General features: G+C 31.4%; 1 protein-coding gene and 1 long non-coding RNA gene across 2 annotated transcripts; one reads left to right on the top strand and one right to left on the bottom strand.

Moving 5' to 3' along the window:
* Positions 1–1,757: 1,757 nt before the first annotated feature.
* Positions 1,758–21,904, bottom strand: LOC139516267 (eIF-2-alpha kinase GCN2-like). The gene is made up of 8 exons (XM_071306264.1): positions 21,658–21,904; positions 18,457–18,581; positions 17,729–17,831; positions 12,506–12,679; positions 5,589–5,669; positions 5,030–5,214; positions 3,366–3,493; positions 1,758–3,153 (listed from the first exon to the last, which is right to left on the bottom strand). The coding sequence occupies exons 1-8, from the start codon at positions 21,760–21,762 to the stop codon at positions 3,140–3,142; spliced, it is 915 nt and encodes a 304-aa protein (XP_071162365.1). The 5' UTR covers positions 21,763–21,904; the 3' UTR covers positions 1,758–3,139.
* On the top strand, positions 6,426–10,331 carry LOC139516273 (uncharacterized). The gene is made up of 5 exons (XR_011662933.1): positions 6,426–7,012; positions 7,855–8,060; positions 8,541–8,607; positions 8,924–8,995; positions 9,978–10,331. It is a non-coding gene; the product is annotated as an uncharacterized lncRNA (long non-coding RNA).
* Positions 21,905–22,165: the final 261 nt, after the last annotated feature.

Raw genomic sequence — 22,165 nt, 5'->3', positions numbered from 1 at the left:
TGGCCAATTAACCCAAAACTTAATCCCAGCCTCTCCTTTGTTAATTGGTACATTGTGGTACAATTTCAGAGAGATCCATACAATTACACATAAGTTATTGTCTGGAAACTAGAGAATGCTTGTTTTGACCCCTTGTTGGCCCTTAATTCCTAAACTTTGGCCCCATAACCCCTTAAATGTATCCAAACCTTCTACTTGTGGTTTTAAACATTGCGGTATGACTTCTTCACAAGTTATTATCCTGAAACTAGAAAAATGCTTGTTTTGGGCCCCTTTCAGGCCCCTTATTCCTAATCAGTTTGGACAATCATCCCAAAAATCAATCCAAACCTTCTTTTTGTGGTATTGAACCTGCTGAAAAACTTTCATGAAGATATATTACTTAAACTTAAGTTATTACGCAGACGACAACATCATACCATTATACGATCCCAAAAAATTTTGGGGTCATATAAAAAGCAAGCATGAAAAACTTATATACTCTATACTAATAGGCTACAGACAAAAATTCACAAAATATTCAAACCTTTGTTAATACAGAGACTCATGTCATTCTTAGTAACAACTAAATGGAAAAGTAAATGTACTAAATTTTCGCAGGATGTCATACATTCAAATATTGAATTCGGTTTCTTACCTGAAAAAAGAAGAAGATTACACAATCTATTCTACATAAACATGTTTAAAAACATTACCTAAAAATGTGCCTCTATGTATTGTTCTCTCTGATTTAGTATTGAAGGCTATAACTACTATCCCTCCAGTATGATCTTTACATTGGGGATGTATTATAAAACATTACCTAAACATGTGCCTCTATGTATTGTTCTCTCTGATTTAGTATTGAAGGCTATAACCACTATCCCTCCAGTATTATCTTTACATTGGGGATGTATTATAACACATTACCTAAACATGTGCCTCTATGTATTGTTCTCTCTGATTTAGTATTGAAGGCAATAACCACTATCCCTCCAGTATGATCTTTACATTGGGGATGTATTATAAAACATTACCTAAACATGTGCCTCTATGTATTGTTCTCTCTGATTTAGTATTGAAGTCTATAACCACTATCCCTATAGCATGATCTTTACATTGGGGATGTATTATAAAACATTACCTAAACATGTGCCTCTATGTATTGTTCTCTCTGATTTAGTATTGGTATTGTTCTCTCTGATTTAGTATTGGTATTGTTCTCTCTGATTTAGTATTGGTATTGTTCTCTCTGATTTAGTATTGGTATTGTTCTCTCTGATTTAGTATTGAAGGCTATAACCACTATCCCTCCAGTATGGTCTTTACATTTGGGATGTATTATTAATCATTACCTAAACATGTGCCTCTATGTATTGTTCTCTCTGATTTAGTATTGAAGGCTATAACCACTATCCCTCCAGTATGATCTTTACATTGGGGATGTATTATAAAACATTACCTAAACATGTGCCTCTATGTATTGTTCTCTCTGATTTAGTATTGAAGGCTATAACTACTATCCCTCCAGTATGATCTTTACATTGGGGATGTATTATAAAACATTACCTAAACATGTGCCTCTATGTATTGTTCTCTCTGATTTAGTATTGAAGACTATAACCACTATCCCTCCAGTATAATCTTTACATTGGGGATGTATTATGAAACATTACCTAAACATGTGCCTCTATGTATTGTTCTCTCTGATTTAGTATTGAAGGCTATAACCACTATCCCTCCAGTATGGTCTTTACATTGGGGATGTATTATAAAACATTACCTAAACATGTGCCTCTATGTATTGTTCTCTCTGATTTAGTATTGAAGGCTATAACCACTATCCCTCCAGTATAATCTTTACATTGGGGATGTATTATGAAACATTACCTAAACATGTGCCTCTTTGTATTGTTCTCTCTGATTTAGTATTGAAGGCTATAACCACTATCCCTCCAGTATGGTCTTTACATAGGGGATGTATTATAAAACATTACCTTAACATGTGCCTCTATGTATTGTTCTCTCTGATTTAGTATTGAAGGCTATAACCACTATCCCTCCAGTATGATCTTTACATTGGGGATGTATTATAAAACATTATCTAAACATGTGCCTCTATGTATTGTTCTCTCTGATTTAGTATTGAAGGCTATAACCACTATCCCTCCAGTATGGTCTTTACATTGGGGATGCATTATAAAACATTACCTAAACATGTGCCTCTATGTATTGTTCTCTCTGATTTAGTATTGAAGGCTATAACCACTATCCCTCCAGTATGGTCTTTACATTGGGGATGTATTATAAAACATTACCTAAACATGTGCCTCTATGTATTGTTCTCTCTGATTTAGTATTGAAGGCTATAACCACTATCCCTCCAGTATGGTCTTTACATTGGGGATGTATTATAAAACATTACCTAAACATGTGCCTCTATGTATTGTTCTTTCTTATTTAGTATTGAAGGCTATAACCACTATCCCTCCAGTATGGTCTTTACATTGGGGATGTATTATGAAACATTACCTAAACATGTGCCTCTATGTATTGTTCTCTCTGATTTAGTATTGAAGGCTATAACCACTATCCCTCCAGTATGGTCTTTACATTGGGGATGTATTATAAAACATTACCTAAACATGTGCCTCTATGTATTGTTCTCTCTGATTTAGTATTGAATGCTATAACCACTATCCCTCCAGTATGATCTTTACATTGGGGATGTATCATAAAACATTACCTACACATGTGCCTCTATGTATTGTTCTTTCTGATTTAGTATTGAAGGCTATAACCACTATCCCTCCAGCATGATCTTTACATTGGGGATGTATTATAAAACATTACCTAAATATGTGCCTCTATGTATTGTTCTCTCTGATTTAGTATTGAAGGCTATAACCACTATCCCTCCAGTATGATCTTTACATTGGGGATGTATTATAAAACATTACCTAAACATGTGCCTCTATGTATTGTTCTCTCTGATTTAGTATTGAAGGCTATAACCACTATCCCTCCAGTATAATCTTTACATTGGGGATGTATTATAAAACATTACCTAAACATGTGCCTCTATGTATTGTTCTTTCTGATTTAGTATTGAAGGCTATAACCACTATCCCTCCAGCATGATCTTTACATTGGGGATGTATTATAAAACATTACCTAAACATGTGCCTCTATGTATTGTTCTCTCTGATTTAGTATTGAAGGCTATAACTACTATCCCTCCAGTATGATCTTTACATTGGGGATGTATTATAAAACATTACCTAAACATGTGCCTCTATGTATTGTTCTCTCTGATTTAGTATTAGGCTATAACCACTATCCCTCCAGTATGATCTTTACATTGGAGATGTATTATTAAACATTACCTAAACATGTGCCTCTATGTATTGTTCTCTCTGATTTAGTATTGAAGGCTATAACCACTATCCCTCCAGTATGGTCTTTACATTGGTGATCAGAATCATCAGTATCTCTTAATGGGGTACTGGTCCTCCTGCATATATCAAAATTGAAAATCTAAAATAAAATAAACTTGAGGCTCCAAAATTACTCACTTGGATAGAAGCATGGTTACTGAAATAGTGCAAGCAGGATATACTACATGTATTCCTCATATGGATCAATTATAAACTGTTGAAAATCTTGGATTTCTAGAGGCCATATCATATAAAATATCCATTAAGGGCTATTCCATTAAAATGTTAGTGGGACGGTAGGAAGAGAAGTTTAATTACTGAATGTGGGTCATGGGTCTTTTCTCAGTATGCTTCTATTACTATTATTCAAAATTATCTACAAAATGGTTCTTGGTTGTAGGGATATTTTAAAAGTCCCTTACTAACCTCCCATATACATTTTAATGGAATAGCCCTAATGGTTTTGAGGACTCATTTATGTTTTTTTTATGTTCAATGTCGGTGATTCCAAAAGATTTCACTTCCTCAAAGTTTAAAAATAGTTTCATACCTTATCATGTGATACATGCATCAGTCGATCTGTTTTTAAGTTTTTTTTCATATATTTATTACCATTTTTAAAAAGTTTAAAAGCAATCTGTATATAATCTTATAAAATAGTACAACAGAAAACTTTTCTTAAATATAGCAGTTATCTCCCATTGTATATATGTGTAAATAAGATTGGTATTTTTTATTTACATGTATATGAAGCAAATTAAATGTGTAAATGCAAATCTTGTGCAAATAGTTTCAGATAATGTCCTTACAAAAATATGTGTACCTTCCATTGTTAATACTTATTAAATGGAAACAATGAGCATTTAATAAAATTGATTTTTATAGATATAAGAAGATGTGGTATGAGTGCCAATGACACAACTCTCCATCTAAGTCATAATTTGTAAAAGTAAACCATTATTGGTCAAAGTACAGTCTTCAACACAGAGCCTTGGCTTACAATGAACAGCAGGCTAAAAAGGGCCCTAAAAATGACTAGTGTAAATCATTGAAATGGAAAACCAACAGTCTAAACTATATCAAAAATTAGAAACAAGAAAAACTTATGAACCACATCAACAAACTACAACCTCTGAACACCAGGTTCATGACTTACATCATCGTCATGTATGTGAAGCAGCTATATTTTCCTAGTCTAGTTGTCATAAATAGAAAAAATATGAATATTTTTAACAAATATATTTGAATCTGCATCCATGAAGTGTGTTTGGTCTATAGCTACCAAATAAAAATTTAAGAAATGAAATATGATAATATAGGATCAAGTATGTGTATGTAGGTGTAAATCAAAGTATGTCACATCAGGTTGCATACGAAAAAGGGTTGAAAAAAAATATTACCTTGAATTTGACATTTCAGTAAAAAATTGCTGTGTTTCAAAGCACCATAATTTTTTTTAATTGGTGTTTCTATAGAATATTTTGGAAACTTGAGGTTACATCGTTTATGCTAAAGCTGGTACACAGGAAGAAAAATGGTGCAAATTTTATTGATTAACTCCCATGACTGTTTTTTTTAAAAGGACATAAAATAAAAACATAACAACCACATACCTTCTTCTCTTATCCTGGTTATATTTATTTTCATTACTTGGCAGTACAATTAATGGCGAGGGTGAATGAGACATTCTTGGTCTTCTAGGAGTACTTGGGGTACCAATTGGGGAACATGTTGGTACTTCAGTAATAGGAGTAGCTGGTACAGCTTTCTCTGGCTCTGTTGGTTTCTCATCAGATATCTAATTATAGAAATAAATAGATTAATATATAGATCATATTAAGAAGATCATGCTACGAAAAGATTTGTTTCAGTGCCATACTTTTTTAAATTTATGCAAATAAAATTGGGTAGCTATATTCATTTAAGATATCTATTTTCTGCAGTCAAGCATATAAAGTGTAAAACACATTGATGGTTAAATGGCTGTTATACTGTATGTCCAACAGCAAACATTTCAATAATATTTAACATGAAAATTTTGTCAGGTGAATATTATTTGTACTTTGATAACATATTGGGAAGAACAGATAGATTCATAAATTAGAAAACATAAAACGGCCCCCAAAGTTCTATGATGGACATATTAAAAAAGTATAAACATTTGAATTGTACCTGTTTAGTTTCCTTTATTTTCTTTGTTTCTTCTTTCAGAGCATGTTGTCTCTTCTGTATTTCATCCTCTAGAAGTTGTCTCTGAAACAGGCAAAGCACAAGATTATAAGTTAATGAATAAAATTATGTGTGTGTCTGAAGTTAAATTCAAAGAAAAAATGAACATGGAATTTGGTGCATCAAACCTTTTTAACCCTGTCACATTCTTTCTGCACCTGTCCTATGTCAGGAGTTTGTATCTTAGTGGTTGTTGTTAGTTCATGTCTGTAATATTTGTTTTTGTAAACTGTTTTCTTATAAATAAATTAGGCTGTTAACTTTCTCCATTGAATTTTTCATCTCTAAGCTTTTTATAGCCAACTGTACAGTATGATTTTCTAATTGTTGAAGGTCTTACAGTTGCCTATAATGGCTTACATCCACTTCACTTGAACTCTGTTTGATATTTATCTCATTGGCAATCATACCACATCCTCTTATTTTTATACAGTACCATTCTTTTACTTTCAATAAATATATGACACATCATTAAGACATATGATTTATTTTAAAAATGTAGAGCCTTCAGTATTTTACAATAAACAAATAATCTCTTCTGCAACTATATCAGAAAATCTATTTAAAGAATTAGAAGAAGTAACAGATATAAAAGACCTACCCTTAAATAAATCAATCCAACAATTATAAGATTTGCACAATGTTGCTATTGAAAAAATTCTTTGAATGTCATAATGAAATTCTCAGTTGTTGAAGAAATTGCAAAAATTAAAATGCTTTTAGGGATTTTAAATCTATGTTAAGGTGACTTCCGATACTAAGGGAGATAACAACATGTTACTGATGTAAAACTGGTTCCCGTTTAAAAATTTAGGATATATCGCCTGTATATCTAGGTCACGGTAACAGTTCCGATGTCGTCTGTTGTCAACGTGTGTAAACAACTTCCAAGTTACAGCTCATCGCTCAGAAGAAAGGAAGGTTTATCATAAAGGATAAATGCATGCGTTCTTTAAAAATAAAGAATATGAATAGTTTCAGCCTGAAAGTTCACACAGTCTTAAATGATTCTCAACTTATAATATCATATGATATAAGTTTTTGAGAGTTGGAGAAATTCGGCGTCCGATCACAGACAGTGATGTTTCGTTTGACGGAACCTGGAAAGAAGGTCGACGGCTAGCTCTGATGATCACCTAGCGCAGAATATGTTCGTTAAGATGCAAAACTGTCCCCTGCGGATACTGTCTGTGAACGGAAATACGACCTTCAAGGCTTGAACCAGGAGGTGGAGGCCGTGGAGCATTTTGTCCATACCATATCGTTGTAGCTGCAGTGCATGTAACCTGCATATCATGTGTGACAGTGTAGAAACGAGGGGGAAAATGGGACTGGTGGATTTGTTATCAATTCAAAAGCTGCACATGGTAAGAGAGTTCAATTTTCTCTTTATTATATATTCTCTTTAGACTTTACACATTTTACTGGTTGGAGAAGGTGTATGGTTTCATGTCTTGAATAAATGAACCTGCCCCACACCTCTCTTTTTCTTTCTTTAATTCCCCTCTATTATGGTCTGGGGTTTATGTGGTTTGAGGGTAAAAAGCTTTATTTTGAGGGGAAGTGCTGCCCAAATTTTTTATGAAGCTGGACTTAGTAATTTTTCTGGAATTTTGCCCCTGGAAGTTATTTATCATTTTTGCAATGTACACAAAGACATCTACAAATGTATACATAAGGGGCTTTTTAGTTTTGCATCCAAAAGGAGAGGATTATTTTGTAAATACTTATTTGGTAGCAATTATATAACCATAAATAAAATTAGAATTGAAAAAGTAAACAATTGCAGTCACAATGATTCATTCACAAAAATAATGTTTTACAAACTCAAAATATTAGTTTTCTTTATTTTATAATCAGAATTTTCATATTAAGTCATCTTTTGCATGTGATCAGAGGCCAAGTGGTCGGAAACCTTACATATTTAGTCATTTAGAATGATGTGTAGAATGCAGGATAATGCATGAAGGCAAAAAAGAAAATTAAGAAGGGGGCACCCACCCTCATTCCACATTATTAGAAATAAATGTGAGTCTGTGATCTATAAGAATAAAGGTAAACATGAATTCACAATCATATTATATAAATATAAATTGAAAAAATCAATTGTATATTCCAAATAAAATTATGAACTCAAGTCTAAATAGTTTATAGTTTATCTAATTAACCAATACATGTGCAGACTGACATTTCATATCATATTTTTCAGGAATGATACATGCAGGAATTTGTGCCACACATTTCAACAATTTCCTTAATGGATTGAATGTACTGTCTGTGAATTCATCAGCCATACTTAAAGAAAAAGGAGAATTAAACTGGAAAGAAAATATTTGCAGTTGCAAAAGAATCCTGTAAATAAATTCAAAAGAAGAAACAGTTTTAAACATGGTTAATTTAATGAATAATTGGAAGGTAATTAAACCTTTAGTCATATAATTCATAAATTTTCCTAAGTAGATATAAAGTATAATGAGGACCATAATTATATTCATATTTGCACTTAAGCAGTCATAAAAATGAATTAACAGATCTTGGTAATAATTTCAAGTTTAGGGTCAATATTTCAAATAAATTTTGTGGTAAAGCATTGTTATATATACTTGAAGACTTTCATGTATAGAACATGACAAAATTTGTTTCAACAAAAATATTGAACTAGAATTAGTTACATATGTATAATTTATTAAATGAAATCTATATTAATGTAGAATTTCAACAAATTTAATGAAACCTATTTGGTTTTGAAAGCCTTTATACATATTATTATTACAAATTTCATTGTTAACAGCCTGAGTTTCCAGTTAATTTTAAATGTAATATGTTTTAGCTATAGTATTTGAACACTGCATGCACTTTCATTTATATATATTTGTTATCACTTTTTTTCATTAGGTTGAAGCTAGTTATGTTGCAGAATTGCAAATGTTTGGTACTGGTTGAAACTATGAAAGTAATACAGGTAAATTTAAAGAATTTAGACTTTAACTTTATTAATAGAAAAGATATTCCCAAATGTCAAGGTGAAAGTGGACATTGTAGATTCTAAACACCCATGTGAAAGCAACAGTCTTCTATGGTGAGAGGATGCCATACTTAGCAATGCTCTTGTTATTATATGGAATATGGCTTTTTTTATCATTATTTTCACTATTTTGATATTGAACAACCAACATTGATAAAAAGTAATATAAAACTCTCACTTTTTATGAATCCTATATTATCTGATTATATTAATTTACTTATTTAATTTTTGTTATATTTGTTATCAATTGTAGGTCTCATGGTCATCATTTAACAGCAGGTTATTAGCAGAAGTTTTGTAGAAAAATGAAGGATGACTGTCAATGGTAAATACATACATTTTAGGATAATTACATGTAGTTACCTTTGAAAAAGAACTTAGGTTCCATTTGAGACTTTTTAATCTGATAATGGTGTTTAGCAGGCATTTATAACATACTTTTTTGGACAATATATTTAGTAGACTCAACTATAAAATGTAGGATCATGTAAACTTGTACACAGATGTCACTGGCCTACATTTTCCACTTCACTGACTTTGGTTACATTAAACATCCAATTTCATATACAACAAATGTATATCTCAGCAACTAAAAGGTGTCAGATCATGCAAACTTATATATATACTCTCAGAGTCTCAGTAAGTAACTCAGCTTCCAGGCAAAAGAAGGTCACAGTGATCCACATTTTACACTATTGATTTGTACTTTATTTTATAATTTAAATACAAAGTATATTATCAAGACTGCCACTGGTTCTTATGTGCCACAATTCTGACAATGAAGATAACTATGTGATGTAGATAACTTATGTTTATTTCAAACTTGATCACATGCTGTATATATGTAAATTTTTACCAAAAAGAACAGTTCAACTGTTTTGATATAAGGTACACATATATGGTAAAGGTCACACCTATTAAATATACATGTATACCTTGAATTTATTTGCATTGGACCCTATAATGCTCCCTATATCATTTATATTGTCAATTATTGCATTCCAAATTGCCATTGTTCACAAAACAAAAACCACTAAAAAGGATGGCCATCATATGCAAAAGCAATATAAAATGCATACCCATCAGCTGACCTAATTATTGCAATCACTTCAAAAACCTGGCCATATATCATATTATAAAACTCTTAATGAGTACCTTTGTTAGTCAGGTATAATATAATCTTTTTAAATTGATGTTGTAATGCATGATTGGATTAATTTTGCACTCACTGAAATATTATATAGATTTAGTAGTTTATTAGTATATATTACACCTTTTCATTACAAATAAATAAATTAAACTTTCAGGTAAATGCAGCAACAGAATGTTCCCCTGGAAAATTTACGTAGAAAATTTGGGAAAGTATGAATAAGAAATTAGAGAGGCAAACAGATAACCAGAAAACAAAGATTTTGAAAGAAAAGAATTGCCACTAATAGTAATATGCTATATCTGACTGGGAGCAACATGTACTATTCAATATGGAAGGATTGATAATTTTGACTGAGAACACAGTGAACTCTAATAATGCTATGACTATCAATAAGTACTTGACTGAATCAGAGGAGTAAACTATTTACACATTTGTAAATATAACAGTTATATGTTTGCTTGATTATTGAGGCATTCAAAATAAATAAAGTTGAAAAACCTTTGAAAAAGTTATAATTTCATCATTTTTTGGTTATGTTACTATGACAACTGAAATATATAATGTATTATCATTATGCTTCATCAAACTTAAATCATTAATTGTGGAAAAGGTGACAAAGTCTTTTTTAATCCATTTACTTGCATGACTGTTACCTATGAATCGATAATTTAAAAAAAAAATATATTTGGTGATTTTCGCTAACTTCTGAGTAATTTATTTTGCTCATTTAAGACCACAGTAATGCTAATATAAGCTGCATTACAATGTATCATAATATTTGTTTACATTTACATAGAAGCCATGTGTTGTTGGTCTGAAATCATGGTATTTGATCTGCCATTGTCTGTTAGGTTGTTAATCTTGCACATCAGAACAATGCAAAAACTTGAATTTTCCAACTTCATGTCCTGTTGCCATGGTAACCGTTGTTCATAGAAACCAAAAAATTGTTCTCATTTGATTGCCTTGTGAAACTGTATTATTCTGTGTTAGTTTAACAAAGGATATGACAACATATGTCACACTTTGATCACCGATGATGAAAGATATACAAAAAACTGCTGTTGATCACTGTTTCGTTAGGGGTCACAAAAACATTTTTCGTGCAAAAAATAGTCTGGTGACCCATATTTTTTTTAATTTCTTTTTAAAGCTCATTGTTATGACCATCTTATGTCAAATTTAAAAAAATATTCATTGGACCATTTTTTTGGAAATTTAAGAAAAATAGAAATTTTTAACAAAATCTGTGTTTTTTTTTGTGGAGCAGTGTTGATGAAATTAGAGACGAAATCAATGAAAATGAATAAAACTGCCATTATTTGTGTTTTATTTACATTTTAAATAATAATTTTGTAATAAATGAAGAACAAACCCTTCAAAATTCTTTCAAAGGCTTGAGAAAAATCCAGAGTTTCTACATCAGGTATGTATTTATGCATACACGTGATGTACCAACTTTGGTGACCGTTACCATGGAAACGAGTCTGGTGACATACTATTTTTAACTCAAATTTTCATAGAGGCCATTGTATAGTATATGTATGCAAATTTTAAGAAAAATTCAATGGTGAAAAAAAAATTGCTATATCTGTAGGGATCCACCTTAATAAGTATCATTGAACATTGAATTTAATTTAAAATAAAAGTATATAATTAATTTCAGATCAGTGTATTATTTTATTATTGAACATTGTATTTAATTATACTATTCTAACATGAAATAAAAGAAAATAATACTTATCTATATGAAACCCTGTTCTTATAGATACTAACAATTTCAGGGTACCTTACAGTTAAAGCTGTAGCGGTAAGTATTATTTACAGTTTTGATACTTATTAATTAGTTCATTTGGAACTCTTATCTAGGCTGTCAGTGGGGAAAAGATCTCACCAATGCAAATATTGTAGTTTTGTGCTAGAGTTATTTCCCTTGAATTTTATATACTTTATTTATCTAAATAAAGTAATAATAATAGTTGAAATTAAAAGGTCACTCAAATGGTACATAAACATGTACCATGCAGTTTTCTGTATAGATTTAAAAGCAAAATTAATAATAAAATCAACTATGATTTAAGGGAAATATCGCTATTTCCATGATCCCATTGTGATATCACTATTTCCATGATCCCATTGTGATATTTGATAACACTGTCTTTCCAGAATACCAGTATATTATTAATTTCTGATTCTTTTGAAAAGAGGATAACTCCATGGTTTGAAATACACGATGTAAGGTCAAAGGCCAAGGGTAAATCAATGTTATAATCAAACAAAAACATCAAATACATCTTTTTCTTTTTTTCTTTTCAGAAAATCAAGTCTTTTCTGTTGTTCTCAATTTTGTAACATCATTTTAAACAATTTAATACAAAGTAAATAGATGTTTTAATTTGTTGCAATTGGTCACTTTATCTTTTTTTTAATTGCTAATTCATTTGATTTGTTTTGATTTTATGGGTTTTAACACTACTTTGAAGCACTGCTTTTGGGCTATTTCAGGGCGGCCAGTTTTTATTTGTGAAGGAAGCCTGAGTGCCCAGAAAAAACCACTGAGCTACGATAGGAAAACTGACAATCCTAGTGCTAATTCATTTGAGAATAACTTCATGGTTTTAAATAATATGGTTTAAGGTCAAAGGCAAATCACTGAAATAATCAAACAAAAACACTGAATACCTCTTTTTCTTCCTTTCTTTTTAGGAAATCAAGTCTTTTCTGTTGTTCTAATTTTAGTTTTTCTTGTTGTTTCAATTGGTTACTTAACATTTCTTCATAAAAAGATTTCTGTGGACCTTTGTAATTATCACGAAGAAATGTCTGTACATGTTGAGCTAGTTCTAGAACCATAACCTGAAAAAGGTATAAAAACAAATGTATGTACATGTTGAGCTAGTTCTAAAACCATAACCTGAAAAAGGTATAAAAAAGAAATGTCTGTACATGTTGAGCAAGTTCTAGAACCATAACCTAAAAAAGGTATAAAATAAGAAATGTCTGTACATGTTGACCTAGTTCTAGAACCATAACCTGAAAAAGGTATAAAAAAGAAATGTCTGTACATGTTGAGCTAGTTCTAGAACCATAACCTGAAAAAGGTATAAAAAACAAATGTCTGTACATGTTGAGCTAGTTCTAGAACCATAACCTGAAAAAGGTATAAAAAAGAAATGTCTGTACATGTTGAGCTAGTTCTAGAACCATAACCTGAAAAAGGTATAAAATAAGAAATGTCTGTACATGTTGAGCTAGTTCTAGAACCATAACCTGAAAAAGGTATAAAAAACAAATGTCTGTACATGTTGAGCTAGTTCTAAAACCATAACCTGAAAAAGGTATAAAAAAGAAATGTCTGTGCATGTTGAGCTAGTTCTAGAACCATAACCTGAAAAAGGTATAACATAAGAAATGTCTGTACATGTTGAGCTAGTTCTAAAACCATAACCTGAAAAAGGTATAAAAAACAAATGTCTGTACATGTTGAGCTAGTTCTAGAACCATAACCTGAAAAAGGTATAAAAAAGAAATGTCTGTACATGTTGAGCTAGTTCTAAAACCATAACCTGAAAAAGGTATAAAAAAGAAATGTCTGTACATGTTGAGCTAGTTCTAAAACCATAACCTGAAAAAGGTATAAAAAAGAAATGTCTGTACATGTTGAGCTAGTTCTAGAACCATAACCTGAAAAAGGTATAAAAAACAAATGTCTGTACATGTTGAGCTAGTTCTAAAACCATAACCTGAAAAAGGTATAAAAAAGAAATGTCTGTACATGTTGAGCTAGTTCTAGAACCATAACCTGAAAAAGGTATAAAAAAGAAATGTCTGTACATGTTGAGCTAGTTCTAAAACCATAACCTGAAAAAGGTATAAAAAACAAATGTCTGTACATGTTGAGCTAGTTCTAAAACCATAACCTGAAAAAGGTATAAAAAAGAAATGTCTGTACATGTTGAGCTAGTTCTAGAACCATAACCTAAAAAAAAAGGTATAAAATAAGAAATGTCTGTACATGTTGAGCTAGTTCTAAAACCAAAACCTGAAAAAGGTATAAAAAACAAATGTCTGTACATGTTGAGCTAGTTCTAGAACCATAACCTGAAAAAGGTATAACCAGGTGCTCCGCAGGGCACAGCTTTATACGACCGTAGAGGTCGAACCCTGAACAGTTGGGGCAAGTATGGACAAAACATTCAAGCGTGATACAGCTCTGAATTTGGATTGTGATCAAATTTTTGACATTACATGGTTTTTTTTACACAAAACAAATGTCAAGATTTTACAAATCAATTAAAGATTTCTTCTTCAAACTTTTTAAATCTAAAATTAAATAGTTGACACAGCATAGGTTTCTGACACAGAATGAATGTGGTCTAATGAACTTAAAATATTTTTTTTGCCTTTGAGCAATTCACTATGCTGTTGAATATTAATCCTCTCAAAAAAATGTTTGAAGAAATTTTCTTTTTATTTATGAAATCTGAAATGAGAAAAATTTAAACCCCCCCTTTTTTTTCACATCCCCGTTTCCTTTTTTCCAAAACTGATATCAATTCAAATTTCTAATGGAGTTTGCAACAATAACTACTCTTTTAAATACATCATAAAATATTAAAATGTAAAATAAAGTGCTTGTTATCACTGAATGGTAAAGATTGGTTGGTAGTAAAAGTGAATATACATGGTTTATTGTATAAAACAATAAAAAAAACTTCATCAGCAACATTTTATATTGGCAAATTTCCAATGAAGTTATTTACATAAAGTTATTGGCAAATAAAAATAGAAAATGACATCATAGTCATGTCTGGCAAATGTCCAACATACATTATCTAAAAACATTTTAGATAAGATAAGGAAAAAAAGCTTCATCAGCAACATTTTATATTGGCAAATTTCCAATGAAGTTATTTACATAAAGTTATTGGCAAATGAAAATAGAAAATGACATCATAGTCATGTCTGGCAAATTTCCAACATATATTATCAACTTCTATTCTATACAAAGAAAGATAACTCCAATTGAAAATTAATTGCTATTGCACAATATTGTGCAATTAGATATTTCTTGCTATTGTGCAATACTGTGCAATTGAAAATTTCTTGCTATTGCACAATACTTGATATGGAATCCTGATTTGGACCAACTTGAAAACTGGGCCCATAATCAAAAATCAAAGTACATATTTAGATAAAGCATATCAAATAAGCCCAAGAATTTAATTTTTGTTAAAATCAAACTTAGTTTAATTTTGGACCCTTTGGACCTTAATGTAGACCATTTGAAAACTGGACCAAAAATTAAGAATCTACATACACAGTTAGATTTGGCATATCAAAGAACCCATTTATTCAATTTTTGATGAACAAAGTTTAATTTTGGACCCCCATTTGGACCTACTTGAAAACTAGGCCAATAATTAAAAATCTAAGTACATTTCTAAATTCAGCATATCAAACAACCCCCAGGATTCAATTTTTGTTAAAATCAAACTAAGTTTAATTTTGGACCCTTTGGACCTTAATGTAGACCAATTTGAAAACGGGACCAAAAATTAAGAATCTGCATACACAGTTAGATTCGGCATACCAAAGAACCCCAATTATTCAATTTTTGATGAAATCAAACAAAGTTTAATTTGGACCCTTTGGGCCCCTAATTCCTAAACTGTTGGAACCAAAACTCCCAAAATCAATCCCAACCTTTCTTTTGTGGTCATAAACCTTGTGTCAAAATTTCATAGATTTCTATTAACTTAAACTAAAGTTATAGTGCGAAAACCAAGAAAATGCTTATTTGGGCCCTTTTTGGCCCCTTATTCCTAAAATGTTGGGACCAAAACTCCAAAAATCAATCCCAACCTTCCTTTTGTGGTCATAAACCTTATGTTAAAATTTCATAGATTTCTATTCACTTTTACTAAAGTAAGAGTGCGAAAACTAAAAGTATTCGGACGACGACGACGAATACGCCAACGTGATAGCAATATACGACGAAAAATTTTTCAAATTTTGCGGTCGTATAAAAAAGAAATGTCTGTACATGTTGAGCTAGTTCTAAAACCATAACCTGAAAAAGGTATAAAAAAGAAATGTCTGTACATGTTGAGCAAGTTCTAAAACCATAACCTGAAAAAGGTATAAAAAAGAAATGTCTGTACATGTTGAGCTAGTTCTAGAACCATAACCTGAAAAAGGTATAAAATAAGAAATGTCTGTACATGTTGGGCTAGTTCTAAAACCATAACCTGAAAAAGGTATAAAATAAGAAATGTCTGTACATGTTGAGCTAGTTCTAGAACCATAACCTGAAAAAAGGTATAAAATAAGAAATGTCTGTACATGTTGAGCTAGTTCTAGAACCATAACCTGAAAAAGGTATAAAAAACAAATGTCTGTACATGTTGAGCTAGTTCTAAAACCATAACCTGAAAAAGGTATAAAAAAGAAATGTCTGTACATGTTGGGCTAGTTCTAGAACCATAACCTGAAAAAGGTATAAAATAAGAAATGTCTGTACATGTTGAGCTAGTTCTAGAACCATAACCTGAAAAAGGTATAAAAAACAAATGTCTGTACATGTTGAGCTAGTTCTAAAACCATAACCTGAAAAAGGTATAAAAAAGAAATGTCTGTACATGTTGAGCTAGTTCTAGAACCATAACCTGAAAAAGGTATAAAATAAGAAATGTCTGTACATGTTGAGCTAGTTCTAGAACCATAACCTGAAAAAGGTATAAAAAACAAATTCTGCAACATTTTAAACATTTGTATATGTATATGAAGTATTGTAAAGAGTTGTTTTGAATTTGTTGCAGTTGGTCATATAATTTTTTTAAACTGATGGTTAACAGCTACAGTATATAAGAAAATTAACAACATTTCCCTGTGGTTTATCTACAATAAATGTATGTATACAAAAGAGCTACCATGACATTAACATTAATTCTATGTCATACAATACTAATTTGAAACAAGAATGTGTCCTCAGTACACGAATGCCCCACTCGCACTATCATTTTCTATGTTCAGTGGACCGTGAAATTGGGGTAAAATCTCTAATTTGGCATTAAAATTAGAAAGATCATATCATAGGGAACATGTGTACCAAGTTTGAAGTCGATTGGACTTCAACTTCATCAAAAACTACCTCGACCAAAAACTTTAACCTGAAGCGGGACAGACGGACGAATGAACGGAGGGACGACGGACACACAGACAAGAAAACATAATGCCCCTCTACTATCGTAGGTGGGGCATAAAAACAAATAAATAAAGAATCATGTATTATGTTAAAAAGTGGTATATTTTAATATGGGATTTATTTTCGCTATAAGATAAAATCATGTAAATATCCCCTTGAGTAAATTTGACATTTAAAAAAAAGGGACAAGAACAAGAGAAAAATTTGATCTCCTACGCAGATGTGAAAGGCTTTGTCACAACTATTTACATGACTTAATAAAAAAAGTGCTGCATTTTTTCCAAGAGTGCAGTCTTTATAATTCACTGAGATTATAATTCTAAACATGAATTTATGAAAGCTACATATCTGGATCATAATAAATGAAGTTTAGGCTTTAGTACAGTATTAAGTCTGCATTTAAATAAAAAAAATCAATCAAGACAAGAAGTAAAAGTTAAAGAGAAGAAACAGAGTTATCCCTCTTTGTACTGATTTGCTCCTCCTCTACATTTGTATATTTGTTTTCAATTTTTTAAAGAATGTATATCATGTTAAATGTAGATTTCTTGTAATGTATGTTTAATTATATAAGTATAGTATAAACTAAAAAATATTCTATCTCTTCAGTTAATAAAATTTCAATAATAGCACAGTCACATGACCAGGCTTTAATAATTGTACAAAATGTAGGTTATTTTATGTTGCACATAAGTTACCTCTCCAACCATTGATTTGGCTCGTTCTATTAATTCTGTATTCAACACAGCAATTTGTTCATTAGACAGTCCTTTGGAATTTTCTAGACTTATTTCTGGTACCCTTTAAAAAGAAAAGACTTATACAGTATTACATCTTTGAAGATATTTTATTAATCAAACAATTATCTCCCTTGTATACAAATGAAATGAAAAAATCTCTAACACAAAAAAACACATCATTAACAAACCTTTAGAAATGTAAAAACTGTAGAGCTAAAGACTTTTCTTAACTGCTGTGCTAACTTTTGTCATTTAATTCGTATTTAAGAAATTAATTTGTATTGTTTAATTTCTTTGTTGGGTTGCATTCCCACAGAATCAAATCATAAATGTACGCTTGTTTTAATTTTTGTGATTTTGAATACTGAACACTTCCTGGACAAATTGGTTAGCTTGTTTTTTTGCATTGCTGTATAAAGGATGGTATGGTCACATCTGTAGCTGTTTTCATGAAAGGAAACTATAATTTACAAAGATTGATAGGTGTGAAATATAATTTTGTACACCATCAAATGTGTGAAAGTCTCATAAATTGCTTGTATGTATGGTCACTCTATTTTGAAAAAGTCTTCCCCTTGGTACATTTGTATCATATAAATGCATGTTTTAATTAATAGTCCTAATACATACATGTACACATGGTACATGTATATATTTATCTGTATCATTTTGTTTTTTAAACTTACAAATCAGGATATTTATTTGGACATTTTATAACCATATGGATCATGCTATCACTGTCAGTAGTCCCAGCTACACTTTCTGACTGCTGCTGTTTCAGTATCAAACATATATGCAAAGGTCTCTCAACCTAAAATACAAAACAACATATAAATATATTTATTCAAAACTGGACAACAAAAGTGAACTTGCTGTTACAGTACATTGATTTGGTCAAAATTTACTCTTTTTGTGATGATTCACTCTGAAATACCCCTTTGTATATTCCTTACGTCATACATTCAGATACATGTATCATACAATGTACATATACCCAACCAGCAGTTACATGATCTATGACAACCTTCATGCAGGTATTTATATAGCTAATTTGCTTTCGGGTCGATCCGTCCCACGTCGATCCGGCCCCACGTCGATCCGGCCCATATGTAAAGTCGATCTGGCCCCAATAAAAAATATATTTATAAGGAATAAAAATAAATATATATATTAATTGTAATTCATAAATGTTTATGATTTTTATTATAATGTAAAAGGTGTACGGTAAAAAAATAAACTAGAGGCTCTAAAGAGCCTGTGTCGCTCACCTTGGTATATGTGAATATTAAACAAAGGAAGCAGATGGATTCATGACAAAATTGTGTTTTGATGATGGTGATGTGTTTGTAAATCTTACTTTACTAAACAGTCTTGCTGCTTACAATTATCTCTATCTATAATGAATTGGCCCAGTAATATCAGTGGAAATGTTAATAAAAATTTACAAATTTTATGAAAATTGTTAAAAATTGACTATAAAGGAAAATAGTATACTCCTTAGGGGGTCAATTGACCATTTCAGTCATGTTGACTTATTTGTAAATCTTACTTTGCTGAACATTATTGCTGTTTACAGTTTATCTTTATCTATAATAATATTCAAGATAATAACCAAAAACAGCAAAATTACCTATTCACGGGCAGCAACCCAACAACGGGTTGTCAGATTCATCTGAAAATTGTAGAGCAGATAGATATTGATCTGCTAAACAATTTAACCCCATGTCAGATTTGCTCTAAATGCTTTGGTTTTTGAGTTATAAGCCAAAAACTGCATTTTACCCCTATGTTCTATTTTTAGCCCATGGCCATCTTGGTTGGTTGAACGGGTAACGCCACACATTTTTAAAACTAGATACCCCAAAGATGATTGTTGCCAAGTTTGGATTAATTTGTCCCAGTAGTTTCAGAGGAGAAGATTTTTGTAAAAGATAACTAAGATTTACGAAAAATTGTTAAAAATTGACTATAAAGGGCAATAACTCCTAAAGGGGTCAACTGACCATTTCGGTCATGTTGACTTATTTGTAAGTCTTACTTTGCTGAACATTATTGCTGTTTACAGTTTATCTCTATCTATAATAATATTCAAAATAATAACCAAAAACAGCAAAATTTCCTTAAAATTACCAATTCAGGGGCAGCAACCCAACAACGGGTTGTCCGATTCATCTGAAAATTTCAGGGCAGATAGATCTTGACCTGATAAACAATTATACCCCAAATCAGATTTGCTCTAAATGCTTTGGTTTTTGAGTTATAAGCCAAAAACTGCATTTTACCCCTATGTTCTATTTTTAGCCGTGGCGGCCATCTTGGTTGGTTGACCGGGTCACGCCACACATTTTTTAAACTAGATACCCCAATGATGATTGTGGCCAAGTTTGGTTTAATTTGGCCCAGTAGTTTCAGAATAGAAGATTTTTGTAAAAGTTAACAACGACGGACGACGACGCCGACGCCGGACGCCAAGTGATGGGAAAAGCTCACTTGGCCCTTTGGGCCAGGTGAGCTAAAAAGGCCTTTGAAAAATATTTTCTTTAGATGAGTATAAAACAACCAGGTTGATTATGTTTTTATTACAAGTTTTCAAGATTATTGGGTATAATTATATTAAAACGTATAAATGTGAAATGTGTAATGTATTATTGATGGTACAAGCCGATTCCCAAGCTGATACATATACAAACTTTGTTTTTCTTTTAAGTTCTTAAAATTTCTCAAATTGAAAAATGTTGTTTGATATATATATATAAAAGAATGCTGATATTATATTTAAGAGAGTGAAAAAATACAATTTATTATTATTATTTACAACAACAAGAAGATCAAACTATAAAGACCTTGTTGATTACGTAACTTCAATTTATCAGGATTTGATTGAATTAAGTGATTACAAGTGGCATTACCTTAGTTCACAATCATCAGACAACTGTTGAATATACAAACCAATTATAGACTAATGATTTGATAAAATAAGTCATTTTGATGCGTTAAATTTTATAGGTTCCATTTGGACTGTAAGTATTTATTGAGCTATTCTGTGTGTAAACTAAATAAAATAAAAATCGCAATGACATTCAAAGTAAAAGTTATCATGGGAAATAACTTCCGATATTTTAAAATATGTAAAAACTGCTATACAAACAGACACAATAGCACTCATTTTCGTATGATTTAAAATAGTTCTTTAACTGGTACTCCAATACTTCACTGACCTGTTGTCATCCTTCATCGGACACTTTTTTCAAATTCCATTTCTACTGTTAAAATTGTCACAAATTCCTCCAAAATCAATATAGTTTATTCATATTTTATGGGGCCAGATCGACTTTGGGCCGGATCGGTTTGGGGCCGGAACGACCAGATACCGCTAATTTTGGCTGAATTTTTTAAATACATGTATGAACCATCCTTCACATTGTATTCACTCAATCAGTTTGGTGGTCATCCTGAATCGTGCATAATGTGGTGAAATTGGACACTAATCTGGGGATTCTGTAAGCTATTTATAGATGGTTCCTCCCCAGTATATGTTTCGGGAAAAAGAAGACAACACGATTTGCCTGACAGACCCTGGTCATCCATTTCATTCACAGCAGCCTGTGCGTTAAGATAAACCTTACAGTATACCTTGAGGACACATATTGCCTTGTATAATAACCAACAGGTCACAGTTACATACTTATCAATCATGTCATAGAGATATTACAATAATAATTTTTTGAATTAATGTGCATTTTTTTATTGGAGTTTTAATACTTTTACGGCATTACCTAGACAGACACAGGAGAGGCTTGTGTGTAAGTAAAACTACTTTAAATTGCAATAAGTAAATACTTTTATGAATTATAATGCATAGCCCATGTCGTATTCAAATTATATACCTTCCATGCGACCTTCTTTCTAAGATCGACAACATCGTCCATGTAAACCGCTTGCAAAACTTGCCATTCCTCTTCTTGTCGCTGAAGAAGAGAGTCGTCTGCCATTTCATAATTAGCACGGACTCCTATTATACTCGCATACTACTGCTTTCGTTGGCATTTTATCTTACAGGATACGATAGCACTGAAAATATGAGTTGTTTACATTTTTAACGTTTCATCATCAGTCCATCGGAACCGGAAACCCACGCGAGAAACTAAAAACTACTAACCAATCCCGACCTCGTACCTCATTTAAAAAACAAAGACTGCGAAGTCGCGTCTTATTACGCTAGTTTATCCCTTTATCAACTCGTTAAGCAAGAAAAAAATGCTTATTGCACTGAATGATCTATGACTGAGTGCCTTTCTGAGCATCTCGTTTTTGGCTTGTTCCAAATAAATTACCTTTTCAGTTTGGTTTGAAATATTTCCAAGCACCATTTGATGTACATAAGTACTACAGAAA

Source organism: Mytilus edulis, chromosome 3, assembly GCF_963676685.1.
Source record: "Mytilus edulis chromosome 3, xbMytEdul2.2, whole genome shotgun sequence".
Classification (NCBI taxonomy): Eukaryota; Metazoa; Mollusca; class Bivalvia; order Mytilida; family Mytilidae; genus Mytilus; species Mytilus edulis.
The sequence above is the reverse complement of the archived record's forward strand: the minus strand, read 5'-3'. Positions and strand labels throughout refer to the sequence as shown.

Bases quoted from the DNA above. Each gene is read 5' to 3' on its own strand.
- LOC139516267 (XM_071306264.1), bottom strand. From the start codon at position 21,762: ATGGCAGACGACTCTCTTCTTCAGCGACAAGAAGAGGAATGGCAAGTT. The intron at 12,680-17,728 runs GTAACTTATGTG...TACCTTTTTCAG, and splicing joins CCAAATCAATGGTTGGAGAG to GTTATGGTTCTAGAACTAGC. The intron at 5,670-12,505 runs GTATTCAGTGTT...TGCCTGTTTCAG, and splicing joins AAAGAAAGGAAGAAAAAGAG to AGACAACTTCTAGAGGATGA.